Below are 23,657 nucleotides of genomic sequence, written 5' to 3' on the forward strand. Positions count from 1 at the left end.
TGGGGTCGGAGACTGCTCGCTGCTGGGAACCAGACCCCGCGTCCGCTCCGTGCTCAAGGCCTCCCCTCGGCGCGATCCCCATCCCACGGGCTCCTCCGTTCTGCTGCGCCCCTAGCCCCGGCCCCTCCACGCTGCCCATCCTTTAGCTTCTTCCCACAGAGCCTGATTCCGGGCCGTGTCACCCACCCCCTCGCTGGTTCAACCCTTCCCCGCCCCCGCTCGGCCGCTGCCTTCACCCCCTTCTTCTGTACGGACTCCCCTCTCCCCCTCGGCTTCTATCGCTCAGAACCGCAATCCGTGCAGCTCATCTCCGCACCCGACCGCCTCGCAGCCTGTGCCGTCCCACAGGTGTCCGCACGTACGGCCTTCCATCCGTCCGTCCTTCTTGGGGCCGGCGCTGACCATGCCCAGCGGCTGCCGCTGCCTGCATCTCATGTGCCTGCTGTGCGTCCTGGGGGCACCGGTTCTGCATGCCGTAGGTGAGCGCACCCCGGACGCAGGTCGCGGCCCTCTCCCGACGTCCCCCGCTTGCACGTTGACCTCTGCCGGCCAGAGACGGCACTGCAGCCGCTCGGACCCGCGGGGTCGGTGAGACCCAAGTCATCCCTTGGACGAGTGTCTTTTCGGCCCGGCCCCAGAGCTGAGCCCACCCAATTACTGGGGCCCCTCACCCTCCCCAGCCCAGCATCTCAGGGAGCCCAACCCGGACCCGGGCTCACCCCTCCCACCTCAATCTCTTGCAGCCGATGACTGCAGCTCCCACTGTGACCTGACCCACGGCTGCTGTGCGCCTGACGGCTCCTGCAGGTACCTCTGAGCACGTGCTCCTAAACCCTTTGCTCCTCTTTTCCCAGCCCTTCACACCCATAACCAGGTCAAGCCCCAGGGCAGTGTGTCTAGGCCCTAGACTCTAGGGGCTTAAGACTCTACTGTTCCCTCCCCATCCCCCCACGGCACACAGGGCGGATTGGCCGCCCCCCCCCCACTCCCCTTTGCCTTGACTCTTCCTTCTTCCAGCTTATGCCTCCCCGCTGTTTTACTCTCCCAAATCTGACCCAGGAATTCTGTAACATTCCTCCTCAAGACCCGGAGAAAGGCCTGGAGCTTGAGACCGTCTGGAGAGTGGGAGCCTGGAGGAAAGGGAGAGATAGGCAAGATATAAAGAGAATTGGTTTGGCCTATAAAAGAAAGGCTGCTGGGCGGGTTGCCGGGGAGATCTTATGGAAGAGAATCTTTCTTGATGGATTTGAGTAATTGACTCACTGGAGTTGGGGTGGGGCAAATCCAATAGCTGGAGGGAAATGTGTCTGGATGGACATGAGGAAATGACCTGTCAGGGCAAGCTGCTGGAGGGGCCGGGGGTTTTTCGGACTCAAGGATGGAAGGCTGTTTTAAAAAAAATAGGTCAGGCCCTGGCGGCGTGCTCAGTGGTTAGAGTGCAGGCCTGCCGGAGAGTCATGGGTTCAATTCCTAGTCAAGGGCACATACCTGGGTTGCAGGTTTGATCCCTGGCCCCCATCGGATCCTGTGTGGGAGGAAACGAATCGATGTGTTTATGTCACATCAATGTTTCTCTCTCCCCCTCTCCCCCCTTCCTTCCACTCTCTCTAAAAGTCAATGGAAAAATATCCTCACTCCTTGGGTGAGGATTAAAAAACAACAACATACCTGGCCGGTTTGGCTCAGTGGATAGAGCGTCGGCCTGCAGACTGAAGGGTCCCGGGTTCGATTCCAGTCAAGGGCATGTACCTCGGTTGCGGGCACATCCCCCAGCCGGGGGCGTGCAGGAGGCAGCTGATTGATGTTTCTCTCTCATCAATGTTTCTAACTCTCTATCCCTCTCCCTTCCTCTCTGTAAAAAAAATTAACAAAAACAAAACAAAAACACAGGTCAGGCTTTTGCCCTGGAATCAAGGGCACTCTTTAAAAAACAACTCACATTTCTGAGTCTCAGATATGCCAGGACTGACACTGGGAGTATTTACAATCATCGTAGCTTCTTCCTCAACACATCCCTGGAAAGTGCATTCCCAATTTACAGATCAGGAAACGAAGGCTCATAAGGATTAGACAAAGTGCAGAACCAAGACTTGAATGCTGGTGTCAGATGATCTGCACAGCCCACACCTATCTTGATGAGCCTGCTTCCCTTGGGGACTGTCATGTCTTCTTGTTTTCGAGATGCTCTGGTCTTGCCTCCACTTCCTCACATCCCCCACCCAGAGCCCTGACCCTGTGCTTCTCCCCATCAGGTGTGACCCAGGCTGGGAGGGGCTGCACTGTGAGCGCTGTGTGAGGATGCCTGGCTGCCAGCATGGTTCCTGCCACCAGCCCTGGCAGTGCATCTGTCATGGTGGCTGGGCGGGCAAGTTCTGTGACAAAGGTAGGGGAGTAGTCTGGAGACCGACCCCATGTGTCTTGGGAGAACATCCACTCCTATTTATTGTGTCCAGCCCCCAAACTCAAATACACAGCATTTGATCATTTTAGACTTCATACCTATCTGCTGTCTGAATTGGCCCTTAACCTAACCCCATGAGATAGGCAAGGCAGCTGTGGAAAATGGTACTCATTTTACAGATGAGCAAATTGAGACTCATAGATGAGCTACAACTTGCTTGAAGTCACTGAGACAGACTGACATTGCCAGGGCTAGGAGCCTCCTGGTTCCGAATTCAGTGTTGTTTCTCCACCATACATACCAGCTGGGGTGGGGGGTGGGGGTTGCAGTATGAGCTGCACCCACAGAGCCTTAGGTGGGGCCTGGGGAGGTCTGGGTGCCAGATGTAAGGGGCTATCCCAGAACCTTCTCTGTCTCCTCTGTAGATGAGCACATCTGTACCACGCAGTCCCCCTGCCGGAATGGAGGCCAGTGCGTATATGATGGGGGCGGCGAGTACCACTGTGTGTGCCCACCAGGCTTCCACGGACGGGACTGTGAGCGCAAGACTGGACCCTGTGAGCAGGCAGGGTGAGTATGGCCCCGTGGGGTGAGTTCAAGGTTAGGTGAGAACTGGTGACGGAAGGAGGCAGGACTGTTGGGAGGCTGGTGATGAAGTAACAGGGCTGAGGGTCAGAAGCCCCACTGAGGGCACCGGAGGATAAAACCCCAGCTTGCCAGTGTCCGTAGTTCCGGGTTTCTCAGCTTTTTTATACCATCTGGGCCATTTCTTCCACAAAAATCTACAGGAACTGGAGATGTAACAGATCAATGTGTGATTGCTCTGGCTGTTGGTGGTGGTGGTGGGGGGGGGTTGAAGACCTAGGACTCCCCTCATCCTCCCAGGAAAGCTTCCCCTGTGGCCCCTAAGGATGTTCTAGCAGCAGCTTTAGCCTCATGTGTGCCTGAGGAAATGGGCCTGTAGGGCGGGGCCTGCCCTCATTTCTGTGTCAGGCCTAAGAGCCTTGCCTCTGGGCCAGGCCCCATGCTAACTGCTTGACGTTGGGTTATCTCATTTAACCCTCACAATGTGGAAGCTGGATGCTACTTCCATTCCCATTTTTAAAAGGAGATATTGGAGGCTCGGAATGTGACTCAGGGTGACATTGCTGGGAGGGGGGTGGGCGGCAGTGGTCAGGATGCTGACCTAGGCTACCCTGCAGGTGTGAGTCCGTATCAAAGCCCTCTCCCACCTCCACCCCAGCTCCCCGTGCCAGAATGGCGGCCAGTGCCAGGACGACCAGGGCTTTGCCCTCAACTTCACGTGCCGCTGCTTGGCAGGCTTTGTGGGTGCCCGCTGTGAGGTGAATGTGGACGACTGTCTGATGCGGCCTTGTGCTAACGGCGCCACCTGTCTGGATGGCATAAACCGCTTCTCCTGCCTCTGCCCCGAGGGCTTTGCTGGACGCTTCTGCACCATCAACCTGGATGACTGTGCCAGCCGCCCATGCCAGAGGGGGGCCCGCTGTCGGGACCGGGTCCATGACTTCGACTGTCTCTGTCCCAGCGGCTATGGCGGCAAGACTTGTGAGCTCGTCTTACCCGGCCCAGCCCCTGCCACCATGGCAGACATACCCCTGGGGCCCACCTCGTCCATGGTGGTGCCTGCCACGGGGCCTGTCCCCCACAGCGCAGGGGCTGGTCTGCTGCGCATCTCAGTGAAGGAGGTGGTGCGTAGGCAAGAGGCCAGGCTGGGTGAGTCTAGCCTGGTGGCCGTGGTGGTGTTCGGGGCCCTCACTGCCACCCTGGTCCTGTCCACGGTGTTGCTGACCCTGAGGGCCTGGCGCCGGGGTGTCTGTCCCCCCGGACCCTGTTGCTACTCTGCACCGCACTACGCCCCAGCTCGCCAGGACCAAGAATGTCAGGTCAGCATGCTGCCTGCAGGGCTCCCCCTGCCACCTGACCTGCCCCCTGAGCCTGGAAAGACCACGGCACTGTGATGGCGGTGGGGCTTTTGTGCCGCCTCCACCTCCTCTGTCCTTCAGACTGGAATGGTCCTCACTTGCCACCCCTCAGCAGCTTCACACAAGAAATATTATTTTTTTAATACACAGAATGTAAGATGGGAATCTTATTCAATAAAACTATGAAGTTATAAGTGGACTCCTTTTCCAGAAAAACCTGCCTGGCGTCACTGACGAGGGCTGAGCAGAGGCCTGTTTCTGGGGAACCCTTGGGGCTTTGCCTTAAGCCTGGTTCTCAGAGAGGAACCCATGACACCTCCCCCCGGGAGAGTGCCAGTGAGGTAGAGCCATGGAGGAGAATGTAAACAAACAGCTCTGCAGCCACCCAGCAGAGGGCGAGACAGGGGGGTGGGGTCCTCAGGGGGAGGAGTGGGCTCCCTGCTGGCTGCTCTGCAGCAGCTGCTGGAACAGGGAGTGAGGCTGGTTGCGCAGGACGGCAGGGGAGTCCAGCTCCACGACCCTCCCAGCTTGCAGCACCAGCACCCGATCAGAGTTCAGGATGGTGTTGAGCCTGTGTGAGAGGAGGTGGTCAGTGGAGGATGGAGGGCAGTACCGTAAAGCAGCGGTCACCAACTGGTGGTCCATGAGGTCCGAAAGGTTGGCGACCGCTGCCCTCAACCAGGAAGCTGACCCACATTCCCTCCTCTCCTCCCCTAGACAGCACAGTTCTGCCCCAGGCTTTACCCCGGCTCTGTGCTGGGGACCACAGATGCCTTCAGACAATGTGCTATGAGAATGAGGAGCTGAGGTTCATGGAAGTTTGGACTCTCTAGGACTCTGACCCCTGGGGTCCCTGACACTATGTCCCCTGATTGGAGTCTCATGCCGGATGCTTGCACACCTGTGGGCAATGGTTAGCACTGTCTTGTTGGCGAAGCGTTTGCAGATGGTCTGCTGGAGCAGCTGGTCTGTTTTCTGGTCTACACTTGCCGTGGCCTCATCAATGCACAGGATCTGGGCCATGTGGAGGGGGTGGGCAGGAGGACAGAGAAGAGGGTTAGTCTTGGCTCCTGTCCAAGCACCAGCCCCCGCCTTCTGGCAGGGCCCAGCGCAGCCCAGACCAGCCCACAGCTCCCCACCTCCAGCTCTAAAAGAAAAACTAACTTGGTCCTCTGAGACTTCTCCCTACTCACTCCCTCACCCCTCACATGCCCCTGCCTTCTTCCCGGCCCTCTCGAATGTCTCCTCCTCTCACCTTACCTTGGCATCTGTGAGGAGAGCCCTGGCCAGACACAGCAGCTGCCTCTGCCCCAGGGATAAGCTCCGGCCCCCCTCGCCCAGCTCACCATCCAGACCACCTGCAAGGCACAGCATCGTCACCCCGGGTCCTAGGTCTCTCTCTGCCCCCTCCCTGCTCCCTCCTCCTCCACCCTGCAGGCTCGGGCCTGGTACTCACCCATGGACCCGATCACCTCACTCAGGTGGCACTGCTCCAGAGCCTGCCACAGGGCCCTGTCCTCATACAGGCCCCGGGGGTCCAGGTTCTCCCGGACAGTCCCACTGAACAAAAAGGGCTCCTGGGGGATGATAGCCAGCTGGGACCTGGGGGACAAGGAGGGACATGGGTCTAGGCTGGAGATGTGGTCACTTCTGCGCCCAGCACAGGTTTTAGCTATACATCTACACCTCCAGAGAAGCTTGGGGAGGAGCCCTGAACATAACCCTCACTCAGCTCCCCCGCTGTTCAGCGTGTTCCCAGAACCGTGCAGGTGCCATGAGGGACACGAGAGAAACCAAAGGCCCACACTCTGCCCTTCAGGAGCTTCCATCTCACTACGCTACAAAACAAGAGTGGGGTAGCGGTGTGGCACTGACTCCAGCAGTCACTGCGACAGCCGTGGTGGCGAGGAATGAGTAGAGAGTCTGAATGGTAGGGAGGGGATGCGTCAAGATTGGAGGGCCTGGAATTGGGTCCTGAGGAGCCATATGGTGGAGCTATAATGCAAGGCCACCACAAGTTAGAAGAGAAGGTGAAGGCAGGAAAGGCAGGGCCAGGGCCAGGGATCAATAATAGGCTTTGGAACAGAGCTCCCCTACCTTTTCCACATCAGAGAAAATGACACTAGGCTAACCTGGGGCTGGTGGGGGGAGTTGTTTAGCACCAGATGTGGCCTCTTGTTGCCAGGGGCAACTGGCCCAGGTCTCGAGTGCCCTGGGCATCACCTGCCAAGCCTGAGGGCCGAGAGGATGACTATCTTGGGCGCAGCACCGGGAGGCTCTGACTCAGGACGCAGTGATCATTGATCTAGAGTGCAAGGTGTATGCTGGGAAGTACAAGAAAGATGAAGCTGGAAAGGTGGGCCTGGGTCAGATTAAAGACCTGAGACCACAGCTACATCCCTGGACCTGAGGGTAGCGAGCACTGGGAGCTCGCCAACCTTGCCTGCTGCCTGCCTTCTCCCCACAATCGACCCTGCTGCCCCGAGTCTATGGGAAGCCTTTCGGCTAGGCTTCCTCTATGTGCCAGAAGTCTGGTTCTCCTCTCCTCGCTCCCCCAGACCTGAGCTCGGCCAGCGCCAGCTGGCTGGTGTCCACTCCGTCCAGGAGCACTCGCCCCGAACTGGGCTCCAGCAGCCGGAAGAGCACTGACAGCAGGGACGACTTTCCAGAGCCCGTGCGGCCCACGATGCCCAGCTTCTCTCCGGGCTGCACGCAGAAGGTCACCCCATCCAGGGCATTTGGCAGCCCTGGCCGGTACACCAACACCACATCCTGGAACTCCACGCTCCCCTGCGTCAGCCAGCCAGTGCCTAGCTGGTGGGGTTCGTGGGTGGGAGGTGGAGGAGACGGGTGAGACGGGAGACATGGGGAGAAGGGGGGTTGGAGAGTGGAAGGAGGGGGAATGAGAAATGGATGGCGTGAGAGGAAGTTGGGGGAAATGAGGACACGTGAAGGAGAGATGGGAGAAAAGGAGAAATGGATGGTGTGAGAGAGAAGGTGGGGGAAATGAGGACACGTGAAGGAGAGATGGGAGAACAGACACAAGATGAGGGACACAGTGAAGGAAGGGGAGATTGTGCGGGGACATTGGAGGAGCTGAGAAAGATGGCGAGGAGTGAAAGGAAAGGAACTTGGGGAATGACTGGGGCCGTTGGGAGGGTCCTTCAGGGTCCCAGTGCCCAGGCCTGGGGCACAGGTGCAGGCCTACCTGCCTCGGATGGCCCTGGGGCTCCTGGGGTAGGTCGCAGGAGTACTCCTCCAGCCGCTCGACGCTCACCAGCATGGTTTCTGTCTGCGTGAAGCTGCTCACCAGGCCCGAGAGCAGCCCCGTCAGGGACAGGGCATACGACAGAGACAGGCCCACCAGTCCTGGCAGGAGAGGAACACCAGGCACTAGGGGAGGCTTGGTGAGGAGGACTGAGGCCGAACGGGAGAATCTCAAGCTGCGGACTGCGGGCATTGAAAGGAGGCCGCAGAGAAGCAGGAAGATGCCAGCAGCAGACCCAGGGCCACAGGACGCCAGATGCCAGGCAGTGGAGTGGGTCCGCAGAGGCTCTGAGGGAGGACGGGGGGCCTGGCAGAGGGCTGGGGATGGGGGGAGCAGGGCAGGGGCAGAGATCAGAAGACTGGTTCTAGTACCAGATCCAGCATCACCTGGGAAAGTCACTTCTTGAGACTCAGTGTCCTCAACTCTAAAATAAGGGGCAGGAGAATTAGGACACATACTCACAGGGACCCTGAGTGGCAGGTGAAAACGCTGGGGGGCGGTGCAGGGAGAGGGAAGGTGGGGGAAATGGGGCAGGGGATGGGAGTCGAATGCCTCTGAGGTGAGTGAAGGCTCCCGGGTGGTACCTGGGTTGGCGAGGCCCTGCTGGTGCTGCACCAGGGCGATGCCTGCGATGGCACTGACCACTGCGGCCCCCATGAGCTGTAGCCGAATGTCCAGCCACTGCATGGTGGCACTGGAAGCAAACTGGCACCTCTGGTTTAGCTCCAGGAGCCTCTGGTTCTTCTCCTCAAACCTGGGGGAGGTCAGGGGGGGAGCAAGACCACCCACTGTTGCAATCACTTGCCCAGACTCCCCCACAGAACGCCTTCTTCTTGGAGCTGATCAGCACCCCCACAGGCCTCCCTGAGGGTACGGAGAAGTCAGTGTGTTCTGTCACAGGGAGTCTGCCTCACTAGCCCTTTTTTCTGTCTCTTTCCTCTTTCCCTTAGTGCCTTCACCCACCCTTCCCTTCTCAGGAGACCTGAAGCCACTCTCTCCCATGTGCTTTTCTTCTTAAGGGGGATCCTCTGCCCCCTCCCCCCAGCACCTCACACTCTTGCTCTGGTTGGGAGAGGCAGACTCCACACACCTGTCAGTGGCCCCGCAGGCCCGGAGCACTGGGAGGCCGGCCAAGGTGTCGGCCAGGTGGGTGTAGAGTGGAGACAGGGTGAGGCTGCCCAGACGCCGCAGCTCCCGCGAGGAAGCCCTGTAATGGCGCTGCACGCGGTAGTAGATGACGCTCAAAGGCGGCAGCAGCAGCAGCAGCCAGGGCAGGCCGGCGCCCAGCACAGCCAGGAGGCCCAGCAGGCCTGCTGCGTTGGCCAGGAGGATGTTGAGGATGAAGGGCAGGCTGTCGTCCACACAGGCCACGTCAGAGGAGAAGCGGTTTAGGACCCGGCCCATAGGCGTGGAGTCGAAGAACGTGACGGGTGCCTGGGAGAAGGGAGGTGGTTGAGCAAGGGCAGGGTCTGGCACAAAAGGGGTTGGGGACCACCCTGGGGGTGGTGGGGTGCGGAAGGTCCAAGGTAGAGAATTGGAAGGAAGTAAAGTGTCTCCAGAGTTTGGGAGCAGAAAGGAGGAACAGGTGGGGCCAGGAGGAAGACTATCGCAGGGTAGAAAGGATAGAGACTGTCCCTCTGGCCAGTGGTGACCCTGAAAGGCCATGCTGGCCACTCTTCTACCCCTGTGCTAGACATGCCTACGTCCCTCTCCAGAATATGGGGACTTCAGGCCAGTGAGTGAGCTTCAGTTAGATGTCAGGAGGAACATCCTGATCGCCAGGGCTGGACAGAGTGGTGAGGTCAGTGGTCCAAGTCAGTACTGTCTCATGGTAGCATTCAGGCTCTGGAGTCAGACTGCGGCTGGGATTCCAGCTCTGCCAATTAGATGTGAAACCCCTCAATCTCTTAAAGGCCCCTGTTCCTCATTTCAAAGATGGGGATAAAAGCCCAGCCGGGTCGCTCAGTTGCTTAGAGCATTATCTAAATACACCAAGGATGTCCTAGCCAGTCTGGCTCAGTGGACAGAGAGTCGGCCTACGGACTGGAGGGTCCCAGGTTTGATTCCAGTCAAGGCACATGCCTGGGTTGCGAGCTCAATCTCCAGAGAGGGGCATGCAGGAGGCAGCCAATCAATGATTCTCTCTCATCATTGATGTTTCTATCTCCCTCTCCCTCTCCCTCCCTCTCTGAAATCAATGAAAATATGTGAAAAAAATACGCCAAGGTTGCAGGTTCCATCTCCAGTCAGGGCACATATAAGAATCAACTAATAGCTGAAACCGGTTTGGCTCAGTGGATAGAGCGTCGGCCTGCGGACTGAAGGGTCCCGGGTTCGATTCCGGTCAAGGGCATGTACCTGGGTTGCGGGCACATCCCCAGTGGGAGATGTGCAGGAGGCAGCTGGTCGATGTTTCTCTCTCATCGATGTTTCTGACTCTCTATCTCTCTCCCTTCCTCTCTGTAAAAAATCAATAAAATATATTTTTAAAAAAAGAATCAACTAATAAAAGCATAAATAAATGGAACGACAAACTGATGTTTCTCTCTAAATCAATCATGAAAAAAAAATGAGACTAATAGAACTGCACCTCACAGGGCTACCGGTAGGATTAAAGGCATATACATAGCAGCCAGGTGCTCAGCACAGGCTGCCTGGCATGGAGAAGGGCTCAGTGACTGACAGATATCGGGACTACTACTGGGAGGCACAGTCTCAGGGCAGCCCCCTCTCCCCTTCCCCGTCCCCCAACTCTCTGCCTTTACTTGGGCGACAGTCCTATCTTAAGGCAGGAGACTAGGTTGAAGGACTTTCTGAAGTATCTCTCGAAGCCAGAGTAAGAGAAATGAATTTCTTCGCAGCCTGAAGATGTCCCCTCCTTGGCTCCGGAGGAGAAGCAGAACAGTAGGCAGCTGCTCCCTGACAGGCAATGGACTGGGTTCACGGCCTGCTCTCTAGGGAAACAGCTTTACCTCGGTCACTGACACTCTCAGAGCCTCAGTTTCCTCATCTGTAAAATAGGGATAATACTACCTACCTCACAGGGTAATTATGAGGTCCAAATAAGACAACAGATAAGAATGGGCTTTGTAACAATAACATTAATAATAATTGCCACTGAGCACTTAGTATGTGCCAGGCACTATCCTAAGCACTTTCTTTCTTAAAAAATATTATTTTTATTGATTTCAGAGAGAAAGGAGAGGGAGAGGAGAGAGATAGAAACACCAATGATGAGAGAAAATCATTGATCGGCTGCCTCCTGCACGCACCCTACTAGGGATTGAGCCCCCAACCCAGGCATGTGCCCTTGATGGGAATCAAACCTGGGACCCTTCAGTTTGCAGGACGATGCTCTATCCACTGAGCCAAACTGGCTAGGACTATCCTAAGCACTTTCCATAACTAATTAATTTATCTTCATACTAAGTCTATGGATAGGCAAAAGACTAGAATAGATATACACATAGCAACCAGGATGGATCTTAGAAACAGCCCTAAATATAAACTGAAAGAAACAAAATTTCATTTATAAAAAATACATGAACACAAAAACGGGCATTTCACACAAAAAAAAAAAACCAAAAAGATACACATTAAACACAATTAGAATGTTGCTTTTCAAGGAAAGTAGGGGAAATGGAGATAGGGTATGCAGAAAAAGGGATGGATAGATAAATAAGTAAAACACAAAAGGGTCTTCGCATGGACTAAGGGGTGTTTAGCTCAACCCCCAGCCCTTTAGAAGTCCAGATCGGAAGTGACTCTGCGTGCGATCCCTCTCTCCCCATGTGACAGCAGAGGAAGCTGTAGGTTAAGTAGCTGGGTCTGAACCCAGGCAGCCCCTCTGCTCTCGGCCTTTCCAGGTCACAAGCTGTCAAGTGCTGCACTCATCTGTGAGGGGCTAGATTCTCCTGAGGACTAGGAAGTAGGATGGGGCCCTCGATGGAGCCCAAGTATAGGGAGGGCTCCCACATGCCATGCCCATCCGCTCATCCCCTCACCAGAAGGACTCGACACAGCAGGCGGCGATGCAGGATGGCGGCTGCCCGGAGGGTGCCCGCTGCAAAAAGCACTGCCCGGAGGAGGGTGCAGAGGGAGTTGACACCAGCAATGGTCGCATACACGGTAAGGTAGAAACGGATGTCTGAGGAGCCGTTGGGGGCAGCTTTGGGCAGCAGGAACACTGAGGTGCTGGGTGGTGGGGAGGAGGCTGTGGGCCACCAACAGTAGAGCCCACTTGGGGGGTCCCGTCCCCTCCCCTACACTACCGCTCCCCATTCTCCAGAGAGACAGCCCCAGGAACACCAGCCCTACTCTCCCCAACCCCCCCACCCAACTCTCACTCCCTGTCTGGCAACCACTCTGAGAGCGCTGGGCCTGCTCCCAGCTCCAGTCACTCACTAGAAGCTTCTGGGGGGAAAGAGGAGCAGCTGGGGAGAGAGGAGCCCAGCAGGGTCCGGGGGGGTCTGGACTGACACCTCCTGGGAGCTATTCTTGTCTGCCTTCAGCTGAGAGATCCAGTGGGAGAGCCACCAGTCAGCAGCGTTCCTTGTGGCTGGGTGGGGACAGGAAAGAGAAAGCTGTGAGAGACTCACCTCCTTTATCCTAATGCTCTGCCCCTGACTAGTTCTCTCCTTCTTCACCCTGCTGGCCCTCCCACCCTGCCACTATTCCAGGTCCTCCCTGGTGTGCGCTTCTTTCCTGGGTCTATCACTCCACAGGTCTGCGGGGAGCTTGATCTCAAATTTGCAGAATGGGGCAGATCCGAAGATGACTACAGAGTGCATCTGTCTGGCTTCTGGGACTCTCTCTGAACCGGGGGTGGCCTATTGTCTCGGTTGTCGTCCATGCCTGGTGAGTCTTGGGCTTTGTAAGGATTAGTCCACAGGGAAGGATGTGATGCACCTAGAAGACTAGGCTGTGGGTGGGATAAGGGCTCCGGGGTTTACTCCTACCTTGCATGAGGAGCAGCGAGGAGAGGATGGCCAGGGCTAGGCCCAGGCCGATGGCCCTCCAGTAAGCTCGGTACACGTGGAAGGCCACAGCGCCCTCCTTCTTGCTTTCTTCCTGCAGCAGGCGGCCAGATGCGCTCTCCTCCACCTCCAGTCCCTCCTTTGTTTTCTCTGGGCTCCATACTGACTGTGCTGTGGCTGGAAGGATCGAGGAGGTCAGGGGGATGACAGCTTGCAGGATGACAGCTGAAAACCTCAGTGTTTCAGAGAGGCAGGCAAGCTCTGTGAAAACCGTATGCCTACTGTCTTGTGGTGAGGAGCAAGCCACTTCCTGTCATCCTTGGGCCGTACCTGAGTCAGACTCTTGTCCATCTTCAGCCCAGACTTTGGGGACAGCTTGTACCAATGGCAGGATCTCAGAGGGAGGCCCTGCAAGGTAGCAGGTGAAATTAGGAGGGGACTGTTCCAGAAATATACTAGGTTTTTCTAAAAATGTGTGTCAATTCACCCGCCCCCTCACCCACCACCCTTCTCATTGGTCCCACTCTGGCAGGGCTCTGTCCGAGACCCCGAGACTCTGGGCAGGACCATCAAGTCCACCCTCTGTGTCGGGAGCCCAATCAGCACAGACAGAAAATGTTTGCCCTTGGGACAGTCATAGCGCTGTGAGCACTCTGCCCAGCGTCACCTCTCAGTGCCGCCAAGCTTTTTCCTGACGCCTCACAAAATTCCCAACACTCTGGTGGAGCCTCATTTCCTCCTGCTTCTCTCCCAGTGAACCTGCAGACAGTCATGCCCCTCTGGATAATAATCCTTCAGGATTTTTTTTTTAAATAAAAAAGACTGTTCTAAAACTGCTTCCTCTTCTCCATGGACATCAGACTGTTCTCAGAGATCCAGGGACTGTAAGTTCCCAATGTACTCGGTCACAAAGCCCAAGTCCCCAGTCCACTGGCATTGTGCGGCGTGCTGCTTTCCCTCCTGCTCTCCGTTTACTCACATCTGTGAAGGCAGGACAGGGGCTCCCATGAGACAGAAGGATGGCTGGGCCCAGGCCACACACGGAGGGTGGCAGAGTCTGCACTTGACAATCCATCTGTCCCTCTTCCCCAGTTACACCCAGGTAGGTGGTCCCTCACGGGCCGGGCTCCGGCCCTGGCAGCCCACATTACCCGCCTGGACCAGGCGCCCGGCCTCCAGCAGCAGCACCAGGTCAGCCTTCTCCAGGTACTCGGTGCGGTGGGTGCAGAGCAGCCGCGTGGTGTGGCTCAGCACCCCCAGGATGCACCTGTGCAGCAGGTGGTTGGCCACGTCTGCATCCACAGCAGCCAGAGGGTCATCGAGGAGATAGAGCTCCTTCTCCTAGAGAGTGGTAGGGGCACCATGTGACAGCAGAGGAAGCTGTAGGTTAAGTAGCTTTTTTTTGTTTTCTGTGAACTTTATTGACCCTTGCGTGATACAGTACCTGTGCTTAAGAACACACCTTGCAGCACTCCCCATTTATTGCCATATTTTATAGCAGAAATACAGAAGCCATTTTTTTTTAAGGAAGAACAGGCGAGAAGGAGGTGAGACCTGAGGTGGACTTCCCTCCAGTCAAACAAGGCCAGTGCCCCAGGGCCAATGCTTAGCTTTGCTGGGTCCCAGTGCCTCAAGCCACATAATAGTTTTTTTGTTTAAGTTTTAAATATGTTTAAAGAGGAAGGGAGAGAGAGAGAGAGAGAGAGAGAGAGAGAGAGAGAGAGAGAGATTGATTGGCCTCTGGCATGCATCCTAATTTGGGATCAGCCCACAACCTGAGCATGCATCCTGACCGGCAATCAAACTGGTGACCCTTAGGTGCACAGGAAGATGCTCGATCAACTGAGCCAGACTGGCCAGAGCAGGGCACATAATAGTTTTTAAAGGGCCTTTAATTCTGCCCTGAATCTGCAACAGGGGAAATGGGGTAAAGGAACTACCAACTCAGGAGCATGGGTGAGGGGGAACCAGATGCTGATGACAATATCCCACACCCTCCGGCTAAGCTCCCAAGGCTCTGGACTTGCCCACCGTTAGCTTACCTGGTAGACAGCACGAGCAAGGGCAATCCGGGCCCGCTGTCCCCCGCTGAGCGTCACACCCTTCTCCCCCACCTCTGTCAGGTCTCCAGCAGGAAGGATCTGATGGGACAGGCCTCTGAGCAAGCTCCCCAATACTTTCTACCCCATTTCCTATCCCTTCGCATAGAAATGAGTCAGGGAACTTGAAAAGACTGGTCTTGAATTGGGGGTGGGAGGGAGCAAGCCAGAGGGGATAAGCCGTAACAACTGGCATTTACTGAGCATTTACTATGTGCTTAGCACTTTACAGGCATCATCTCATCCAATCTCCATGACAACTTTATGAAGATGGTATTATTTCCTTTTCACAGAGGAGATCAAAGCTCAGTCAGACTCACCACCTTGCCCAAGGTTGTTCCACACCTCGTAAGGGGCAGGCCACGAGCACAGACTCTTAGCCACTCCATCACACTGCCGCACCTTTCTAACAGGCAAGGGTGGTGATGGGCAAACTCAATGTGAAGACTGTGAAGGTTTTTCAAGGAGTGACCTCGAGGCTTGCTGTGGCCTCACGAGTGACCTCCTTAGCTAAGGGGTCCCAACACCAGAGGAGGTGACTGTGGTCCACCAGATGGTGAGTCCAAGGAAAAAGCTTTGCTGTTCCTCTTTTCTTACTGCCTAGAACAGTTCCTGGTAGACATTTGCTATAGATGCTTGATAAAGAAGCAAGCAAATAGATGGACAGAGGATGCCCCATGGTCATAGTCAAAGGTCCTCCTTTCCAGCAAAGTGCCACATTTACCTGGACAGGGGAGTGGTGACGGCAGTCCCGCAGGGATATGGGGGGTGGGTGGGGAAGTCATGGGAGAAATGCGGAATCCCATCCCCCCTAAATTTAGTACTCTGGATGTGGGGGACCTAAAGGGTTCTCGGGGCTTCCCTACAGTAACCTTGACTCTCCCAAGTCTTCCCACTGGGAGGTGAGGGAGGGCCTCTTGAATAAGAACCACCAGCCAGACCTATGTAGATCTCAGCCTCACAGGGAAACCTTCCCTAGCCCCAGGAGACTCAGGGTCCCCCCAGCGGCTGTGTGGGGCCCCGTCCCCCTCCCTCCCCCAGCTCACACTCTGGGAGGAGCAAAACCTGATGGCCAGTCCTAGGTAAGTGATGTCTGAGTGGAAGCCACCCCCTCCCAGAGTAAGTCTCTGGTTTGAGGTGTCAGGGACACGAGCACACAGGTGGCCAAGAGGTTCCAGGGCCAGGCACTCACACTGAGGTCGTCATTGAGGGCGCAGGCCTCGAGCACCTCCTTGTACAGCTGGGCATCAAATGTCTTCCCAAAGAGAATGTTGTCTCGGATGGTGGCAAACTGGATCCAGGGCTCCTGGGTGGCCAGGCCGAAGCCTTTGGACAGGTCCCACAACGCCACGCGTCCACGCAGCCTGCAGAGAGCCAGGCCGGCAGCATGGGGGCCGGCTCCAGACTGAGTCTCTCCGTGCCCAGCCCCTGCCTCCAAGAAGCCTTTCCAGACTGCTGTCTTCTACACAGGGTCCCCCTTCATGTCACATGGCTCTCCGGGTTGGCAGCCACGAAGTCCTAAATGAGGCTGTGGGTTCTTTCTGGACGGGGAAGGGGAAAACTGCTCTCTGACGGAAGCCAAGCAGCTGTCCCAACTAGATGTTCTCAGAAGCTCAGAAGAGAGCATGGCCACTACCCTGGACTTAAGCATAAAAGAAGAAAGCCTCCTTCACGCCTCGGCTCTTCTCTGGACCCCTTCCCGGCACAACCACATATTCTCAAGGAGCAGCTGATGCTGGATGTTTCCATATATTTTTTCACTCACTAATATAGCACTTGTAACTCTCTGGTGTGATAACGATGAGAACTCACTTTTTTGAGAGTTTCCCCCTTTCCAGACTGAAACCTCTCCCAAGAAAGGGACTATGTCTTCTTCACTTGGCATCTCTGGCCCCTAGAAAAGGTCCACCACATAGCAGGGGCTAGGTAAGTGTTGCTGAGGGCAGAGCGGAGGATGGGGACGCTAGAGGTTGCTTACCTGTGGAGCTCCCCCGCGATAGCGGCCAGCAGTGAGCTCTTCCCGCAGCCCACCTTCCCCACGATGCCCACCAGGAGACCCTGCAAAAAATCCACACAGTTAAATGCCGGGTCTGCCTCCTGAGGCCCCGGGCTGCTAACCATCCCACAGAGGCTTCTCTCTAGGCCCCAGTGAGTCTGTAGGGAAAGAATTCGCCATGAGGGACAAAGCCTAAGAAATTCCAAGGAAAGCTCTGAGGCAGGCATCCCAGAATGGGGAGAGGGGAGGAAGGGACTCCAGGCTTTGGGGCCTGGATGCTGGGCTGGCTAAGTCCACCTGTGGCTGGACTTCTGTGTCTCAGGGCAAATCGCAGTGTTTCAGAAGTGCCCATTTCTGTCATTTGCAGTTTAAAATTTGGTGCGTTCCCTTCATTTCTTAGTTGTAACACACATTCATGGAGCTATCTCTCTGTACAAAAAGAAAAAAAATCCTTTTCTAGGAAGAGGCAGAGCTCCCAGAAGCTCTGTCTGCGATGCGCCCCCTCCCCCGCTCCCCAGCCAGCCAAGACTCTGACTCATCTACGGGTAGGCACCAAACCAACGTGAGCCCCTCCCCTGGGAATGCTCCCTTTTTCGGGCTACAGCCGGCAAGTAGGAGGGCTCTCTGCCTGACATCTTCTGCTCAATGCAGAGTGGATCCACGGAGAGAGAAAAACGAGGCAAGCAGAGAGAAAAGCGGACAGAAGGAAAGAGCTCTCTGCAAGTCGAGGCCTGGTTCTGGGCTGCTCCTGAGACGGAGCTGCATGCTTGCTTTCGGATTCTGCAATTCATCTGCATATCCTTACTATACATTCTTGTTTGCTTAAGATAGCTCCAGTGGGTTTCTACCACTTACATCCAAAAAAGCCCCAACTGACACATTAGTAAAATTCCTTTGAAAAATTCCAGCCTTATCTTGCCTGAACTAAGAGGAAAAACAAAATATACAGCCCAAGCCGGAAACCTGAGCCAGATGTGGTGGAGACAGTTCAGCCACCACCAGAGAATGCGGGGTTGAGATGTGGGGCAAAGGGTTGGATGGGGTCAGGGGACCATGAAAACTCAGGACTGGGGTAAACAGGAGTCACTGTGCTGCCAGGAACGTTCTTTCAAGCGCTTCTGTGCGAATGTATGTGGTGGTGAGAACCACGGGGCGTGATTCCTTTCGCCAAGCTAAAGAGAGGACTATCTCTCTCATTTGCAAAATCCTTTTCAGAAGGGGCTGCTGGGTCTCAGCCTGGGGGCTGGATCAGCTCTGGGGTCGGTTCTGAACTGGATACCCTCTAGCGGACATGGATGATCCAGGAGACAAAACACTTGCTGGTCTGGACTGGGTGGGTGTGAGCTGTCTGAAGACCACAGAGAGATGTGACTACGTAAAAGCTGTGTGGGGAGGAATGACATTCAATGAGGTGGCATCTCTTCCTCAATTAGAGCCTGCTCACCAAAACCTCTCCAGTCTTCCCCTCGGTATTTAGAAGTACAGGGCCATTTAGCCATGATGGGCTCCATCCCTGTTTATCTGTCACTGAGTCCCCATCTTCCTTATTAGCCTGGGGACTCTCCTAGGTTGTCTGACCAACGACAACAAACCTTCTTCACTTCAAGGTGCCTGATGAAGGTCTCCTGGCTGGCTCCAACTGGGTCCCAAGAGAACAGGGCTTCGTGCAGCTCCAATACTGTAAATGGCTCTGTGGGGGGATCTGAACAGGGAAGAAGCCACTCAGCTTAGTCTTCTAACCCATCACCTACCTGCTAGGGGCGGGTAAACCAGGGGCATGCCGTTAGCTTGCCTGTCCCATATCTACCTGCCAAGGGCTAATTCAGCCTCCGTCTCAGTCTGAGGATTCTCCCCCAGGAAATGGCCACCTGCTCTACCTGGACCCTGTTGCCTCTGGCTTCCCTTGGTAGCATCTATGTGCAGTGCCCAGGGGGCTACAGTTCCCTCCTCACCTGTGCCAGGTGTTACCCTCTCGCTCCCCATTACCTTGGCTGTAGTAGACCTTGGGGTTGTGGTTGGGAAGGTCGAGGAAACGCTGGATCCGGTCCAAGGACACTTTGGCCTCCAGGAGGCCATTGATCACCCAAGGGAAGTTGTTGAGAGGAAGAATGAGCATGCGTACCAGTGCCAGGGCCGTGAATACCTAAGGTTGGGGGTGGGAGGAGGGTAGTGAAGGCCTGCCGTATGGTGGCCCTGTGGACGGGTCTGCGGAGGAAAGAACAGGGCAGCAGCAAAACTGAGGGGCTGGTTGGACAATCCTTGGATCAGAGGTGGCAAAGGTAGCCATTCCAAGAATCCCAGATGGTCCTCCAGGGATCCAGGTTGTTCCTGAGGCACACAGCCTAGCCCATCCTCAGACCTTCTCAGAATTTCTAAGTAGTAAGCCTCTGGCCCAGGGCAGAAGCAGCACAGGATCATGGATTTTTCTCTCTCTCCAAGGCCATCAAAATGAGAAAAAAAGGGACCTAACAGAGCTTGGGCCTGACCAGAAGTTGGAAAGGAAGGAGAGGAAAAAAGGAAATCCTTCACAGAGGGAAGGGTTACATATCTGAGGCCCCAGCAAACAGTCCCTTCAGAGAATTGCCCTCGGTTGGAACAGAAAAGGCAGCCAGGGATCCTCCTCCCTCCTTCCCAGCCAGAACCACCGGCTGAGTCCCCTCTCCACTCCACTGCCATCTTCTTGCTGCTGTCTCCCTCCATCCTCCCTGGCCCCTCCCCGAGTCCTTACCTTGGTGGCAGTGAGCTGGTGCCCCAGGAGGGCCCCTCCCCATTCCACTGCCGTCTTCTTGCTGCTGCCCCCTCCCCACCATCCTTACCTTGGTGGCAGTGAGCTGGTGCCCCAGGAGGACATAAGTGATGAAGATGACGATGGAGATGACGACCGGCAGGGCAGCCCACAGGTACACACAGGCTGCGTCCAGGTATTTGATGACCCGGAGTCGCCCCAGCTCTTGAGCCCGCCAGGCCTCTACTCGGGCCTCCAGCACCTGCTCCCACCCGAAGAACTTGATGACCCGCATGCCACTCAGCAGCTCTGTCATGAGCTAAGGACGGGAACAAGAAAGCAGTGTGAGGTGGAGACACTGCTCGTGTGTCTCCTCTGCCTCGTCTTCCCCAGGCTCAGAGTAGAGGATGCTGAGTACCCTGAGCCTCCGGATACTTCCTAGCCCTGGTTTTCTTCCTCACCTCAGGTCTTTTTGTAAGTCCTGCCCTGAAACCCTTTTCAGCCCTGGATTGCTTCCCCTCCCCGTCTTTTACTTTTCCATACACTCCAGCTGGGGACAGGTCAGAGCTGGGCCCCCCAAGAGATGAGCTGGTGGAAAGTGCAGAGGGTTACCACACTGGTACAAGCATTCTTCATTAGATGAGGGAGGAAGGACTGCTTCCCAAAGCCAGGAGATAAGGGCTTCTCGGCCTGGTCACCAGTCTGGCCCATGGCTTAGGTGGTATGGGAACTATTCCGGTAGGAGAATACAGATGTAGGAGGCCACACCACAGCCTGGGGTTAGATGGGCAGAGGGGCCCAGGCAAGATGGGCAAGGGCCAGAGGAACCCTTTGGATCCTAACTTTTATACACCCACAGCCTGCAAGCCACGGAGGCACTGGGAGCCTTCACAGATGGCCTTGGAGACCTCATCTGTCATGAGTAGGAAAAAAGGCCTCATGCTATAACCAGCTATCAGGGACAGCCCCCTCTCCATTAGCACCAAAGATGCTGACAACTGCCTGGCCGGTGTTGCTCAGTTGAGCGTCGACCTATGAACCAGGAGGTCACAGTTAAATTCCTGGTCAGGGCACATGCCCGTGTTGCGGGTTTGATCCCAGGAGGGGCGTGCAGGAGATATCTAATGAATGATTCTCTCTCATCATTGCTCCTATCTCTCTCTCTCCCCCCCTCTTCCTTTCTCTCTGAAATCAATAAAAACGTATTTAAAAAAGTATTTCAAAAAAAGATGTTGACAATTGTGCTGTATGGACCTCCAGGCCTACCATCCTCTCTGTAAAGGTACCTACAATCACTGCAAAACCCAGAACTGACTCAGCCAGATGCTTAACACCTGGAGCTGGCCCGGTGGGAAAGTGAGCTACTCCCCTCTGCAGAGTCCACCTCTAAGAGGCAGCTGGGGTTCCCCTGGGCTTCTCCACATGCAGCCATGGGGTGGTCTGGGCCCCACATGAGGAGGGAGGAGACTTGGGTCCTGGCTCTATCACTAAAAACTCTTTTGGTCCCAGACAGGTTACTTCCTTCCTCCTAGGGTTGCTGCTTAGGACTGCATGAACTAATAATATTACCAATGAGCCCCATTTATTTAGGGCTTATTTTGTGACTGGCACCGTACCAAGCATTACCTTATAGGAACCTCACAATGACCCTATGAGGCAAACTATTACCCTCATTTTACAGATGAGGAAATGGAGGCCCAAAGAGGTTAAGTGACTTTCTTGAGGTGATTAAACTAGTACCTGGCAAAGTTGGGATGTGCACCCATGTCCTTCTCCAGCCTGAGCTCTCAAGTTCTAGGTCACACTCCCTCCCTCAGGCTGTGCATGGGAGGACCTGGGGACCGGGATGCTGGGTGGGGGTCTCCAATTGTGGAGGGACCTCAAGCAGCCCCTCACCTTAACCCGCGTGTCCTTGTGCTGTAGCATCTCCTGGTTGCTGGCCATGATGCGAGTGGCAATCACTTTGTTGACAGGAACCAGCAGCAGGGCCAGGATCAGACCACCCACGAAGGCCACACCCACTTGTTGGTGCAGCAAGTAGAGGGTGATGGCCAGCTGCAGGGGCAGGCCCCAGGCCTCATGGAAGCTCCCAGCAAAGTTCAGCAACCGCTCAGAGTCAGTGCCTAGGAGGTTCAGGGCCTCCCCAACAGGAGGACGTCGGGGACCCAGCTGTGAAGCCTTGCGGTACAGGATGTTCAGCACGGCCCCCCGTGCCTGAAGTGTCACCTTCCGTAACTCATATCCATACTGATTCTGCAGCACGGCGCCCAGCACAGCCCCGGCGGCGAGCCCCAAGGCATAGAGCAGGCCATTGCTTAGGGGCTCCTGCCCCTCCTCCAGGAAGCCCACCAGTAGGGACAACAGCAGGGGCCCTGAGAATCCCAGCATGGTCCCCACCAGCTTCAACAGTCCAAGTGACAAGTAGCACCGCCCAAAGGCTCCATACAAGGCCCTCCACAGCTGGGCCCCCTCCTGCCAGTGTGCCTGGAAGACACGGGCCAGGTAAATTGGGTGCAGCCTGTAGGGAAGGCGGCAAATGTCTTGGGGCTGCTGGAGATTTCCACGGGCCCCACGGGCCAGCAAGGGTTCGAGCCAGGCATAGGAAAAACGTGACAGCCAACTCTCTCCATCTTCGGCTATCTCAGGTTCCTGTCCCTCGGGCAGGAGGGGCTCCCAGGGTCCCCGCGGCAGCCCAGGGACTGCCCAGCCTAGTCCGTAGGCCACGAGGGAAGCCAGCTGCAAGATGAGAAGGCAGAGGCGGGAGAGAGGCCCGGGGAGAAGTGGGGGCAGAAGTGTGCCTCGCTGGCAGTGCCACAGCAGGGTGAGCACTAGGGCTGGGGCTGGCAGGAAGGCAGCCAGAGCCAAGGCCAAGGGCCCTCGGGAGTGGCCATGAGGGGAACGAGCCAACACCCACAAAGCCAGGCCGTGGCTGATCCAGGCCACAGCTGCCACACCCCCTGCCAGCACCTCCAGCCCTATGGGCCCTGGGACTGCCCCTGGTGGCAGAGCAGCTGGAAGGAGGTCTAACAGTGGGAAGATGGAGAGCAGGAAGGAGGCTGTGAGTCGGAGGCGCCAGCCGGGACTGCACGGTAGGTTGTAATCTGGACTCCTGGGGATAAGGGGGAAAACAGAAAAGGAGGCACATCATGGTTGACTCAGGGCCCAGACAGACCTCCAATAACTCACTTCCCTGGAGGGAATCGACTCCCTTTCCTGCCCTATGCACCTTATTCCTACCCCACTTTACCCAGGAACCTAGGGCCTTTTCTCCCAGGAAGTCTTCCTGGATTAACCTAATCCACTTTCTAATCTACCCACACCACTTTTGATCATTCTTTCACCACAGAAATTAACAGTTTTGAGTTAAGGTCATACAAAATATGAAGGCTCTAATTAGAAAAAAATTCTATATTTTCATACTGATAACCACTTCAGGATGAGTATTTACTTTCACAGAAATATCTACCTAAAATAACCCTTAAGTTCACCTGAAACACTATTAGGTGAATAAAAATTTGACTGACATACACCTCTTATACTCTTATAACCTAAATGGTGCACAAATTTGTGCACTGGTGGGGTCCTTCTGGGTGGCCTGCCGAGATTGGGCTCCAGCTCACGCCCCCAGCCTTGCACCCCAGCTCTTGCCCCCAGCATCACAACCCTACAGCCCCACCTGGCACCCCACCTTGGCCTGGCGCCGCCACCTCATCTGCTCCACCATCCTGCCTGCGAGGCAATCGATCAAGGCCCATCGGGGCCGGGCCCCCTGCCCGGCTCCCTCAGTGCCTGGTCACCGTCTGCGGGGCAATTGGCTGATGCCTGCAATGTTCCGTGCCACCCCCTCCTACAACAGATATTAGAATGTCTTGAAAGTTCATATAAAAAGAGGGCTGAGCCCTGGCCGGGTGGCTCAGTTGGCTGGAGCATCACCCGGTAACCAAAAGGTGGTGGGTTTGATTCCCAGTCAGAGCACATACCTAGGCTGCAGGTTTGATACCGTCGGGGCACATATGGAAGGCAGCTGATTGATGTTTCTTTCTCTCTAGTTTTCTTTCCCTCCCTCCCTTCCTTCCCTTCCTCTCACTCTAAAAATTAATGAAGCCAGGCTGGCATGGCTCAGTGGTTGAGCGTCAACCTATGAACCAGGAGGTCACAGTTCGATTCCTAGTCAGGGCACATGTCCTGGTTGCGGCTCGATCCCCAGTGTGGGTGGCGCAGAAGGCAGCCGATCAATGATTCTTTCTCA

At 55.8% G+C, this 23,657-nt stretch overlaps 2 protein-coding genes across 6 annotated transcripts in view; one reads left to right on the forward strand and one right to left on the reverse strand.

Annotated features, from left to right (window-relative positions):
• Positions 1-4,538, forward strand: part of DLK2 (delta-like 2 homolog (Drosophila)) — a 5,471-nt gene extending 933 nt beyond the window's left edge. For 3 of the 5 annotated variants that reach the window (XM_005860987.2, XM_005860985.2, XM_005860988.2), the window contains exons 2-6: positions 287-479; positions 744-807; positions 2,253-2,383; positions 2,827-2,971; positions 3,645-4,538. In XM_005860987.2, the coding sequence (XP_005861049.1) occupies positions 404-479; positions 744-807; positions 2,253-2,383; positions 2,827-2,971; positions 3,645-4,380 (1,152 nt within the window). In that variant the 5' untranslated portion in view covers positions 287-403 and the 3' untranslated portion in view covers positions 4,381-4,538. The remainder of the gene's footprint in view (positions 1-286; positions 480-743; positions 808-2,252; positions 2,384-2,826; positions 2,972-3,644) is intronic. The other 2 variants (XM_005860989.2, XM_005860986.2) reach the window with 1 other exon arrangement.
• ABCC10 (ATP-binding cassette, sub-family C (CFTR/MRP), member 10) overlaps positions 4,470-23,657 on the reverse strand; it is a 24,706-nt gene continuing 5,518 nt past the window's right edge. The window contains exons 3-22 of the mRNA XM_005860984.2: positions 21,305-22,517; positions 19,500-19,727; positions 18,670-18,826; positions 18,276-18,385; positions 16,666-16,745; positions 15,880-16,051; positions 14,631-14,729; positions 13,740-13,929; positions 12,919-12,996; positions 12,571-12,765; positions 12,017-12,170; positions 11,617-11,806; positions 8,703-9,046; positions 8,197-8,366; positions 7,553-7,713; positions 6,905-7,158; positions 5,801-5,946; positions 5,605-5,702; positions 5,246-5,358; positions 4,470-4,915 (exon numbers count right to left, since the gene is read on the reverse strand). Coding sequence (XP_005861046.1) covers positions 4,762-4,915; positions 5,246-5,358; positions 5,605-5,702; positions 5,801-5,946; positions 6,905-7,158; positions 7,553-7,713; positions 8,197-8,366; positions 8,703-9,046; positions 11,617-11,806; positions 12,017-12,170; positions 12,571-12,765; positions 12,919-12,996; positions 13,740-13,929; positions 14,631-14,729; positions 15,880-16,051; positions 16,666-16,745; positions 18,276-18,385; positions 18,670-18,826; positions 19,500-19,727; positions 21,305-22,517 — 4,306 coding nt within the window. The 3' untranslated portion in view covers positions 4,470-4,761. The remainder of the gene's footprint in view (positions 4,916-5,245; positions 5,359-5,604; positions 5,703-5,800; positions 5,947-6,904; positions 7,159-7,552; positions 7,714-8,196; positions 8,367-8,702; positions 9,047-11,616; positions 11,807-12,016; positions 12,171-12,570; positions 12,766-12,918; positions 12,997-13,739; positions 13,930-14,630; positions 14,730-15,879; positions 16,052-16,665; positions 16,746-18,275; positions 18,386-18,669; positions 18,827-19,499; positions 19,728-21,304; positions 22,518-23,657) is intronic.

This window comes from Myotis brandtii, unplaced genomic scaffold (assembly GCF_000412655.1).
Source record: "Myotis brandtii unplaced genomic scaffold, ASM41265v1 scaffold143, whole genome shotgun sequence".
NCBI lineage: Eukaryota > Metazoa > Chordata > Mammalia > Chiroptera > Vespertilionidae > Myotis > Myotis brandtii.